This window comes from Sprattus sprattus (assembly GCF_963457725.1).
Source record: "Sprattus sprattus genome assembly, chromosome: 16".
Classification (NCBI taxonomy): Eukaryota; Metazoa; Chordata; class Actinopteri; order Clupeiformes; family Clupeidae; genus Sprattus; species Sprattus sprattus.
Genome location: NC_137914.1, coordinates 14,394,516 through 14,407,058, shown reverse-complemented (window position 1 = coordinate 14,407,058; position 12,543 = coordinate 14,394,516). Strand labels below are relative to the sequence as shown.

Genomic DNA, 12,543 nt, shown 5'->3' with positions numbered 1-12,543 from the left:
ATAATAGGTCCTCTCTAAGAAGAGCATATTGTGATGGCTTCTAACCAAGAACTATGAGTTCTTCTAGCACGGTCAAAGCTTGTGCTGCTAATTCAGCTGGATAACCGATAACTTTCTGTGAGCCACAATCTTGGACTTAACTTCAGACAGCAATCATCTAGAATTCAAAACATACAACCCATATCCGCTCGCGGTCATAGATAGGAGGTACAAGCAGGCATATGTGAAAGAAATTATTTAGATGTTTTTCCTGCTAGCTGAGATTATGGAACAATGCAGATAGTAAATGTGGACCCAGCATTATGGTAAGGGTAGCTTTTTCTGGGTTTTGTGCCTGGCCGCCTGATTTTGTAACATTTAAAGGTGCAGTACACGATTCTAATCCAAAACACTTTCAGAAAACAACTCCTCACCATTCTTTAGCCACCCATTCAGTGTAAGCACTCAGAAAAACGCTGGTGTTCCTACATTGTCCTGGCTCTAAAAATTTAAAAATTAAAATAAATCAATCGCTTGGACTGAGCCATTGACAATTCCAGCCCATCAACAATTTGCTTTGGGAGCATGGAAGGAAGAGGTGTAATTTGATTGGCAGTTCAGCCAAAAAAATCAGAATCATGGACTGCATCTGCAGTTTGGATCTAAAATTTTTACTTTGTCTGGACTCACTGTCAAGACATAATATAGACTACCTTATAATGAACCATTTGTGTGATATAACTTTTTCACTCAGATATCCTCAATATGATTGCAACTTTCCACACTATGTAGATGAGTTTCTTTCATCCGTCTTAGGCTTCATAAACTATCAAGTCTTGCATAATATAGTGTGGAAGTGACATGGACAAACATACATTGTACTTTTCCTCAGTCAATGTCACTTCACAGTGACAATGTCCCCTGATACTTTAAACAGTGTATGCACAACACAGTGATACTGAAGCCATTAGCTATTCTAGGGGAACATTTAAAAAATAATATGTTAAATAATAAATGTCAAGATACTATGTAAATATCCTTTTGCAACAGGAGAAGTTCAGTCCGAGACAAAAAGAGTAGTACAAAATATTTTTTTATCATCAGTTTAATCTCCAAAACCACAGGGAAAAACATCAGTGTAAAAATCAGTCATTCAAAAATCATCTTTTAAAGTGTTTTACGTCATGTAACGTTTTTTTGTCTTCATTAAATCTAATGACAATACAATACAATACAATTGGCCATTTAAATGTAACAGTCATATCTAGCAAATAATGCAATAGACTAAGCAGTGGAGACGCTACAAAATTTACAAGAAGAAAACTTGTATCCGGTGGGCTACTATTTGCATGCTCTTGTTCTTTCAAATGCACTATCTCCGTTTGTCCAGAAGATGGCACCACAGTTTGAACAGCCATAACCCACCCAGGCTGCCACGTTTGCACAGCTTTCTTCCTCCTGAAAAACTTTGCACGTGTCCTGTTGCTGCAAACACATTCGGGTTCAGCACTCACCTTGAAACTATTTCAGGTCTTCTACGCCACCAAAGCGATGGAATTAGAAAGGAGTCTATGACTGAAGTCAACGGATGTGGGCCATCTCTTCCAAGAATGGCGTCTTCATGCAGCCAGTGCAGAGTTGGTCCATCCACAGAGGAGCCTCGTGTTGTAGTGGTGTGCGACGTGGGTAGAAGGTGTAGGAGAGATCGTAGTTCAGCAGGCAGCTGATGGAAGCCATGTAGAGGTCAGAGAAGCGACACAGACGCCTGGAGAAATAGGTGGGGTTGTGGCATGTACGGAAAATGCTCCCAAATTGAGGGTTGAACAGATTCTTTGTGACAGCTCTGTTAGGAGGCACACAACAATGGAAAACTCAGATGAGATGACGACAGCAAGCTATTTCTCACCCATTATTCACTACTGGGACATATAAGAGGCATTCAAATAATTCCCTTTTATCCATAAATAAAATGACCCAACACAATCAAAATGAAAAATGTAATCAAAATAATCTTTCCAGCTCCAATTAAACAGCACCTCTTCCAGACCTGTTTGATAGCCTGAAATGGTTTGATGGTGGATTTTAAGACCTAATCTAAGCTGTAAACTAAATCTTTTTTGTCTTTTCATTAGCTGGAAAAAGAGACCAACTCCACTTCTCCAGTCAAGCCTGACTCACCTCAGCTCTTCCCTTTCCTTCAGCCAGTCTTGTAGAACCTTCTTAGACTCCGGCTCTTTGTGCATCTGTGCAAGAGGATTTACAATGGTATTTGATTATTCTCTTTCATCCTTGTTACCTTAACTATGTTACCAGATACATGTGCATTTACTGTGAATAGTTATGTTGAAAAGTGGTAAATGTAGCAGCAAGACACTAGATAATTCACCAAGAAAACATTGCTTGACCAGGCTGTTTGCCTATCATAACAATGACCACAACTGATGAGAAACACATTTGAGGTTTAATTTGTGTAAAGAATCTATGACTAGACAAAAACCTCATGAAAAGTTGAGCATTTTTAATAAGGCTTTGCATTCAGCCTGACAATATTACTGCATCAGGCCAAATTTTGTAAGCGTAGCAGTAAAAAATGAATCTGCCCTGACATGCAACACCTACTGGGAATATCTTTTCTAACCACAACATACGTATGTGCAGCACTGGGGTTAGAAATGTGATTAAGATTTGTCACATTGACATTTTTGTATATGTGAGATGTGTAAGTTACCTTGGTATTTCGTACTGGTATTTTCCATTTTTATATTTTAAGAATGAACCTGCATATTACAGCTTTTCATGAAATTGTTCAAATACTAATCTGTAAAATATGTTGAGCAAACTCTTTAACATGAGTTAAACTATGACTGGACAAAATCATAAAGCAAGTATTTCTGTGAAAAATTATCTGAGCAGGCCAATAGGAACAAGCAGGGTGAGGTCGTCCTGATCAGTTTGTTTTTAATGTAGAGCTTCTTCCATTAGCCTGGCTCTGCTTGCATGTTGTTTCCAGACCAGTTTTCAATGGGATTATAGTTTGGAACCGCTGTTTGCAATGACGTTGAAATGAAGCATCTGTCTGAAATGCAGTTACAACAATAGCGGTTGTGCTAGACCTAGACAAAGAGTTACAAACAGTAGTAGCAATGCTTGCAAACAATCGAAAAATTGAAGCTGGAGTAAGAAGAACGTGAATTTGGGTGTGGTTTTACCAGGCTATGAGCCAGGCAACTAAAACTGGATGTAAATCACAGCTCATGTAAAAACTTGATCCACCCTCCAAGGCTTGCATAGGCTTAACACTGACCTGTAAGCGTTCCAGTAGGCCTGTGAGAGCCTGCAGCCAGGTCAGACTCTGGGCATACTGCTCTGTATTCACCACCCTGGTCTCCACCTCCAGCTCAGGCACGATGGCCCCAGTCCTCCAGCCGTGGCGAAGCATTAGGTCCTGAAAGAAACCATTGAAGAGCATTGGAATGACCAAGCTTACGAGTTGGAATTGCTTTTCATTAGTTCCAGGCCAACAAGGATCTAGTCTGAAGGAGGCAAGTTACTCAGAGTTGGCAGTTTGTTTAATTGGTGGGACACTTCAGACATGCATGAAAACCCACTAGACTTCTCAGTGTTCAGTATTCAGTTATGTTTGTGCATTAATGCTTGAGAACACGATGGCAGTGTTTGGGGATTAAACCTTATTTTTTCAATGTAAGTTTTAAACAGTTAAGAGTGAGAATCTGACAGCTGGGAAACACATGGGGACATGTTGGAAAAACAGGCCCTGGTCACACTCAACGTAAGCAGATATGAGAATGACTCACGGCCAAGTCACTGTAGAGATGGTCTCCAAAATAGAGCACTTTGGAACCCCGCCAACCTGTTAGCTTCAGAAAGTCAACAATGTTTCCCTGAAACAAGAGGCATGCAAAAAAAGCTTTTAGATTAACGGACATACTTTTTCCCCCGTCCTGATAATGGTGAGATTAAAACAGAGGGGAATTCATTTACAGAAACAGTTGTGCAGAAGGTACCATGAAAAGTCTGTTAATCTTGTTATCTAAATGGCATAGCTCACTGACTTGCTTAACAACAATCTCTGTGAATGGAAGCGACAGACTTTTACTGGATTGCCCTGTGACAAATGGACAAATAGTCGATGCCCAGCACAGAGTTTAGAGGAGTGGGAGTGACTGCAAATGCCAAGCTTATGAAGTGAAGAGAAAGAGGGCACAGGCCCCAGAGAGGATGTTGGTTGAAGGTTTTCATTGAACACAGACATTCCTGTAGGTAACTGTGTGAATTATTTGTTTTGGAGGGTAAGATTAATTAGTTTGCATCTGACGATGAAGACGTTTCCATCTCTGGCTACAGTTTTGTTTTTCGAAGGGCATGAACTTAAACAGTCAAGTCTAAGAGCAATAGTTCTCTCCACAGTGCCTGGCACAAATTGGTTTTCTTTTGTCACCGGACTCAATAGAACTAGGCTGACACACATTTATTTTCCACATTAAAAAGAGACCAAAGTCAATGCCTCTTGCTGCTGCTTTTGCCTAGGGGAAATGGTTGGCTGGCCTGTGTTTGTGTTATTTTCACAGCAAATCAATGTTAAAAGAATGAAAACTGGGATAAAGGCTGAGTTGAACTGGATCACTAACACTGAAAGGTTATGACAACATTTGATAGGTAGCAGTATTTCTCATATTGACATGGGCTATGCACTGTTGGAACAATGAGCGTCAGTGTAAAGGCCAAAAAAAAACTGGTGTGTGCTCAACATTAGAAGTACATCAAATAAAAATTGAATTCATGCGTTACCTGTTTATAGATTTGTCCCTTCTCCAAACTGCTGATCTTGTCCCACTGAAGGTCCCCATTACTGTCTAATCTTCTGAATGGTCTGCAAAAAAGTGGTTGATAAATGTATATCTGGCCGTCCAAAAGTGACATGTGAGAGTTGGCAGCAACGAGAAAAACTCAAACATTCTTGGTTGGATGACCGCTACAAATAGAGCAATGTGCAATGTCCTGGTATTGATACATCATGGTGATACTCACTTGACACAGTCATTAAAAAAGTGTGGTTTGTCTGCTTGAACAATGACAACATCAAAGAAGTCCCTCCAGTCCTTCCCAACCATGTACGTCATGCCCTTATCTCTGCAGATTGGGCAATAGAGAACATATCAAACAAAGGAGTTCCTCTCATCTCATACCTCTGAAATCAACGGGTCTAATGTGGATCCTAGATTTCATGCATGTGCAAATTATTCACCACCATAAGATATTGCTGACATTTAATAAATAGTGCACAGGGAGTTTCATTTGACTGGAGTAAAAGAAAGAAGAATGGTCAGTTATACTGTAAAGAGTGAGTTCTGTATATCTTGTCCTTTTTTAGGAGGACAGACTGCATTATGTATTAAAATCATTCGCAAGTTAGTAAGTGTTGTGTGGTGCATTAAAACACTTATTTAAGTACTGAGTACACTCACACAAAGCTGAAAGGGCTGTTGGTGATCAGGAAGAGTTTCTTCCCTTGATTCACCAGACTGTGCAGAACTGCGTAGGTCTCATCTCCGCTGAGGATATACTTCTCTGGGGAGAAACACATCGTTCTCAACTGTCAGCACTATTACATGTCCAGCTGTGTATGTAACCACATAAGACAAAATGTCTCAGACCACACCAATGTGGAAAATGGCCTGCTTGAGTCTCAGGGGTGTGTTTGCCTAACATCATAATTAAAAGATAAAATCAGTTAAATCCCATGGACAGTAAACAGTGGTCTCTGCAAGGAAATGGAAGGCTCTAAGTACGTGATTTCCTGTGAGGCAATGTTGCATAAGGTTCTTCCTCAATTTTGTTTCAGAAACTGACACTTTTGGTCTTGCAAGAAGTCAATATCAGTCACTGCAGCACTTCTAATTCCACAGGTTCTTATTTCTTATGACAACACCATCATGTATTATGACAAGGATATCAAACCCAGCTGGACTGATACTTGATAACTGGTGCTGTAAGGGATGGTTTATTTAACCCTGAATACAGGTCATAAGAAATCACTGTCCTTTGCAAAAGGTAAATTTTTCCTGTTAATGATGAAAGCTAGTAGCTGGGTTCATCTTTCGTGTTCAATGTTAGAAGAACAAAAAATTACATAATATTACATGTATAAACTCCCTATCGCAAAACTGTTATTCCAGATTTCGATCGAATGTACCATTGAAGTGGGTGCAACAAATAGGACTCCGCTCTCACCGAGGTCTTGCATTATCCACTTGTACATGAACCCCTTGATGTACACCATTCCAATAGCCTCCTGCAAATAACAGACATTTCACCCTTCAATGTTTACAACACAGAAATGCACATTAGATCATGACATTCTCGGCCTTCCTTCCGCATACAGGTCAAAATGCTCTCCATCCCTCCCTCTGGCTCGGACTAAAGGAGTACTAACAGGCTTGCAGCTTTGAGCTGCTGCCAGAGGCTCCTCAGAGCAGGCCGCTAGGGACCTATTTGCATAGTTCTGCGAGCCCACTGTATGCTATGTGTCTCTGCACCCCAAAGCCTTTCACAGAGAGAGAAAGAGAAAGAGAGAGAGAGAGAGAGAGAGAGAGAGAGAGAGAGAGAGAAAGAAAGAGAAAGAGAATAAAAGGAAACATTCACCTATTTTTTAACCAAAACAAATCTCATTTGAAACCAGGATGATAATATGGAAAGTGAGAAATGTGACTAACTTTCCTCTCTAGCACTTGCAATTCACTACAATCTCACAAACGCTGAAGCAGCTTGGCAGTGTGTAAGAACCGAGGAAGGGTGCTGCCAGATCCTGCGGTTAAATTGGGTTCTCAACAGCGCTGCCATTTGGAGTTAGTCATTGACAGAGTGAGCTACTCCTTTTCACAGCGCTGTGGTGTGTGGTGCGGGGTGATCGGAATCAAAAGGAAGGACCTCCCCTTGGCACACAGACCAAAAAGTTTGCAAACAAAGTTCCACCACAAGGGCCTTAGCAGTCAACAACTTAAGACCTCAAGGGAAACAAATTACATTGGATCACTGTCCATGAAAATAAACAAGGTCAATTACAATGTTATTATTATGTGTCATAGATAAACCACACCTTCAAAGCTTATGTAAATGGTACAACAGCTGTTATAAATAAGTTATTGTATTATACATTGCACCATTCCTGTAAACTACTGTTTGTACAATATGTTGAGGTTGCACAGAGTACTCAAGCACTTAAATCAATTTGAGTTTCTAAATTAACATTGAGAACTCATTAGCCATGGGATGTTAAGAACTAAAAATAGGTAAGAACTTAAAATAGGTATTGTTCTACATATCATTCATTGTTAGTGTTGACTACATTTCCCATAATGCTTTTTTTGGAGTCGGGGGTGAAGCAGGTTTTGGAGGGAGTTGAGATCAGAGAAGAAGAGTTGATTAGTGTAAGTGTGTTTTGGATGGCACTGGAAAATTAAAGCACAGCATCTCAGCATCTGTAGATCTAGGGGTCTTTTCAAATGAAACAATACACCCATCTGAACGCAAACCCCACCAGGTACTCAAGCACTTAGGAAATTAGTATTCAATTTGCAAAATGATGCACTTTTTCAACTCTTAGCTACATGGGCTGCTTCTTCTAATTCCACAGAACTTTGACATGAGGGTCAAAGATACAAGGCACAGTAGGCACAGATTGCACTCACCGACACGTCCCTGTATAGGTGTACAGGGTCATACTCAATGTCATTGGAGATGAAGAAGTCATTGGCAGCAGCTAGCAGAGTCATTTCTGGGATGGAGAACACATCCATGTATTGTTTCATTTTGGGCCCCTGCCAGATTGGGAGAGAAAGCACACAACAGAGCTGAAGAGTCTCAATTACAGGTTGAGGACACGAGTCTGAAAACAAACTGGCTGTGGATTCACCAAACCAGCTGACAAACCTTTTATACTGCAAGTCACAATGTGATCTACAGCACATTAAAAAAAAATATTCAGATCTTTCACTTTTTTCACATTTTGTATTTTTGCAGCCTTTCACGAAAGTCGTTTAAATTAGTTTTTTTCTGTCATCAATTAACATTCAATACCCCATAATGGCAATATTTTAGACAAATTTTGAAAATGTAACCCAAGGAAAAACTGAAATATCACATTGACGTAAGTATGCAGAACGTTTACTCAATAATTAATCGAAGCACCATTGGCAGCCTGATGCTGCTGACACCACCATGCGTCACGGTTGGAATGGCATTATGCAGGTGATGAGCAATGCCTGGTTTCCTAGACGTGACGCTTAGAATTGAGGACAAAATGTTCCATCCTGGTTTCATCAGAGTTTCTCAATGTGAGAGTCTGACTTTTTATTTTTGCAACTCTGAGAGGATCACTGAGGATAGGCTTCCGTCTTGCCACTCTGCATAAAGCCCACACCAGTGGATTGTTAAGGTGATGGAAGTCTCTCCCATTTCCACACAGGATCTGAGCTAGAGTTACCACCGGGTTCTTGGTCACCTCTCTTAAAAATGCCCTTCAATTGCTCCGATTGGCCAGGCAGCCAGCTCTAGGAAGAGTCCTGGTTGTTCCAAACTTCTAACACTTAATAATTATGGAGGCCACGGTGCTCTTGGGAACCCTGAATGAAGCATATCATTTTCTGTAGCCTTCCCTAGGTCAGTGCCTCAACACAATCGTGTCTCTGAGCTCTGCAGGTAGTTCCTTTGACCTCAAGGCTTGGTTTTTGCAGCTGTGAGACCTTACATAGACATGTATGCCTTCCCAAATCATATTCACCACAGGTGGATTTCAATCAAGGTGTAGACACATTTCAAAGATACATTTCCCAATGTCATAGCAAAGGGTCTTTTGGGGGTTTATAGTGTCAATGTGATTGAGTTAAAAACTGTGTCATTTTCTGTCATTTAAACAATTTTAGCAAAAGGCTGGAACAGAAGAAAATGTAAAAAAAAAAGTTAAGGGTTTTACTTTACTTTTAAAAACAATGTATTATTGCAGAACGGGTATCCTTTCTATGTAAGGGCATCATTACCCACAACAAACCTCCGCTCAAAGCCAACATGCATCAATTCAGCCTTTAACTTGTGTTCAAACACAGACTTCACTGGGTTGCAGTATTTGCATTGGAGTCTGGACCCTTGGCTGTGGCATTATTTCACGGGTTATTAGATAAGGTACAAAGAGAACAGAAGATATTCACGAGCATCTCTGCATCTCTTGTAGATTTGAAAAAAGAAAAACAGACGCAGACTACAGGGGTCTCAACTGCACTATAAAACATGGACCTACCTGACTGCATCCCTGACTCAGAGTACACAAGGGGCTTCTGACTGGAATAAATAGGCATCCTCCACTCACCTTCCCATAAAACCCGCTGTCTTGGTGAAGAGGGACATGATTGGTGCCTCCGTAAAGCTGCATGACCTCTTCATCAGGGACAGGCTTCAGACCCCTGAGGATATTAATAATGTTTAAGTCCATGATATACAGCGGAAGAGGAGTCCACACATCTTGCTTCCGTTTAGTTACAGATGCAAACAGTCAGATTACCTTTATATACATACACTTAACTAAAAAAAAATCCTATGTGGCAATATCCTTCAAAAACACTGCCAAAAAAACAGACTTTGATTATCCAAACAATCCAAGAAGTGTGTCTTAGTTGTTGAGCAAAATGTTGCACATAAACCAATGCACCTGAAACTTGTGCAGGGGTATCTGAGAATAAAAAAACTCACCTATACACGGTCCCCAACTCTATATAATGGAAGGCATCTATTTTCATCAGAAGTCCCTATAAAATGAATCAAAATACAATATTACATATGAAGTAATTGGATATTTGATTGGCTCATCTGCAATATTGTTTGTTTAATTGTGTCAGAGTAAACCACTCTATTCTCTATTTTTTTTTTAACAATGCAAAATACAAATTTGATTCAAACTCAAGTTTTCATGTAATTTTATTATAATGTGAAGTTGCCATGGTGATTGTTGTCAGCAGGGAGAAAAGTGCCCTTCTGCAGCCCTTTACCTTGTGGATGTCATAGTGCAGCCCCCGAGCTGCAAAATTGGGTATGTAGTCATACTTGTTCATTCCTTCTGGATACTGCGGGAGACGAAAACAATAAAGTCAAACAAATAGTTTGAAAGTAATTACACTATGCTAAAGCAGATATCAAATAACAAACAAAACATACATCCAGTGAATTTCACAGATGAACTGCATTCCATTTTCATGCAAGAACATTTTAAGTCAACTCCCTTGCTGGGAAACTCTTGTACTGAGAACTTTGCCACAGTTTTCCCATCTTTTCCAGAGCAAACAAGTTACAAAAACATTCAAAATCGGCCCGTATTGAGTTACACTATAATAGACAACTGCAAAACAGCTATACAGTGTAATCCTGTGGAGCAAGCATGTGCGGTTAAGTAGCTGCTAACACTAGTGAATGACCAATATCAGAAGGTACAGAGTAAATGCTTTGTACTCAGGTTGCTAATTTTTCCATTCCTTCCCTTAGCATTCATGTATCTGTGAAGATTACAATGTCAATAAAAAAAAAATCAACATGTCGCTCTTTATCTAACACCTGTTGGGATATGTCTCTTAAAGTTAACATGAAATAAATAGCCTACATTAACAGGTCAGTTCCAAAGTGGCTCTGTAAACTCAAATTAATATCACCCTCACTGACAAACTGCATCAATTTACTTGTGGTGTTTTGGTAGTGATTTCTGTGGACATTTGCACTACAATGTGTCTAGAGGAAATCCAACAATGGCAACAGCCTGTGATATTAAGGATGTTACACTGATAAATGTGATAAATGATGAATAAACTTGTGCTCTTAAAAATGAAGTGTTCATTTTGTTGTTTGTTTACGCCGTGTTGGGACACAACTCTTACACACAACACAACTCTTAACAAGGTCTGTTGAACGAATTATTTCACGTTGTTGAACCCATGCAAAACCGTTTAATAATGCTCTTCTCCAGTTAGAACAGGTTTGCTTTGTAACACTCACAGTGTCACATTCACATTTCACATTTATCACTGTGATAAGAGAAATAAGTAGTCTGGGAAGTCCCGCCCCACTTCTTCCGGCCAAATTGATTTTGCCTCAGAATGGAATGCAGTGAAGGGGCAGGGAATTCCCAGACAAAGAAATAAGATAAGAAGACCACAAACAGACCTTATAGTGTTCGATGAGGAAGTCCCGTGCTTTGTTGTATATCATGGCATCAAGGGCATTGGAGTACAGTGCCAGCGTGTAATCATAATCAAACCCATAGATATCAACTTTATCTAGATGAACTTCATTATTGGCATAAATTGTGGCTGGGTTAAGCTGATTGCAAACCCCTGGAGGAATTATATCTGTGGATGAAAGGTATAACATGTTTTAATGTCATATTTGAATTACATTTTCATATTCTCAATGTATGCCATACGTGTATTTGTTTGTTTGTTCTTTCTAGACAACAAAACTGAAAATATGGTGTTTGTTTCTGAGCTGCTCTTGGTTTCCCAGACAATGCATTTTGCGTTAGATCGTAATACTTTTGCATTCCCTCGTAATACTTTTGCAATACCTCAAGAACACAAACGTTTTGTGAAGTAAGGCAGAAGTATTGCGAGATAGAACAAAAATATTGCGAAATAATGAAAAAGTATTGCGACGAAAGGCAAACATATTGCAAGAGAATGCAAGAAAAACACCACCATGATCGTTCGGGCGCTCCGTACTCTGTAGGCCTTCAGAGTAAAACCAGAATATTTCTGGTAAGGCTGTTTGATACAAAGTTTTCGCATCGGACAATGGGTTTGTCTATGATAACGGCGTCTGTCTATCATTATGCAACAGTTTTACAAGTGAAAATCATTGCATAATGTGGATATAATGGCGCTTCATGCGTCCATTGTTTGCTTGATGATAACGAAGGAAAGTACAGTACCGTGAACAAGTCGTTTCATTTCATTGTATCTTGCCCAAAGATAAGTCTTGGAATCAACTTTAGGGGCTGTGGAGGAAAAAGCCCTTCCAGATCTTGAAAGCAAATCCTCGCCTCTCTTCTTTCCAGCTTGATGTCTATGGGAAGCAGGCGCTGACTGGCAGCCCGTTGAACCATTCACTTCTGTGTCACAACTTGTATTACTTTTGCAGTCTTTCTGGCCATTAAGGGTCAGGCCACTTGATGCTAAACTGGCACATGCAAATGCAGGAATTTTCGATGAAGCGTTCAACGTTGCTGTCCTGCGACCTTTCCTGCACAATGCACGGCCGAGCGTTCCGATTTTCTGGCAGGACATGACTGTCAACGAAACTGTTTAAACGTGCATTTTATGAACTCCTGCAAAGATAAACTTTTGCCAAAAGATGCCCCCGGGTTTTCCTCAAGCTGGAGCTCTGACCCGTCCAAACAATATAGTGACAAGGAGTGAGGCTCTGAACAGGGAGCGAGGATTAACCAATCGTAGTTGGAAGTGATGTAGTTGCGTTTGCCTGTGACCAATGAGCGATGCGTAGCCCCATGCA

At 40.1% G+C, this 12,543-nt stretch overlaps 1 protein-coding gene across 1 annotated transcript; it reads right to left on the bottom strand.

Annotated features, from left to right (window-relative positions):
* Nucleotides 1–1,560: 1,560 nt before the first annotated feature.
* Nucleotides 1,561–12,317, bottom strand: nt5dc2 (5'-nucleotidase domain containing 2; the record flags this gene model as incomplete). The annotated part of the gene is made up of 14 exons (XM_080853392.1): nt 1,561–1,822; nt 2,158–2,222; nt 3,284–3,424; nt 3,795–3,881; nt 4,789–4,870; nt 5,029–5,130; nt 5,466–5,568; nt 6,232–6,292; nt 7,689–7,817; nt 9,362–9,455; nt 9,742–9,797; nt 10,038–10,112; nt 11,200–11,384; nt 11,963–12,317. The coding sequence occupies 14 exons, from the start codon at nt 12,315–12,317 to the stop codon at nt 1,561–1,563; spliced, it is 1,797 nt and encodes a 598-aa protein (XP_080709518.1).
* Nucleotides 12,318–12,543: the final 226 nt, after the last annotated feature.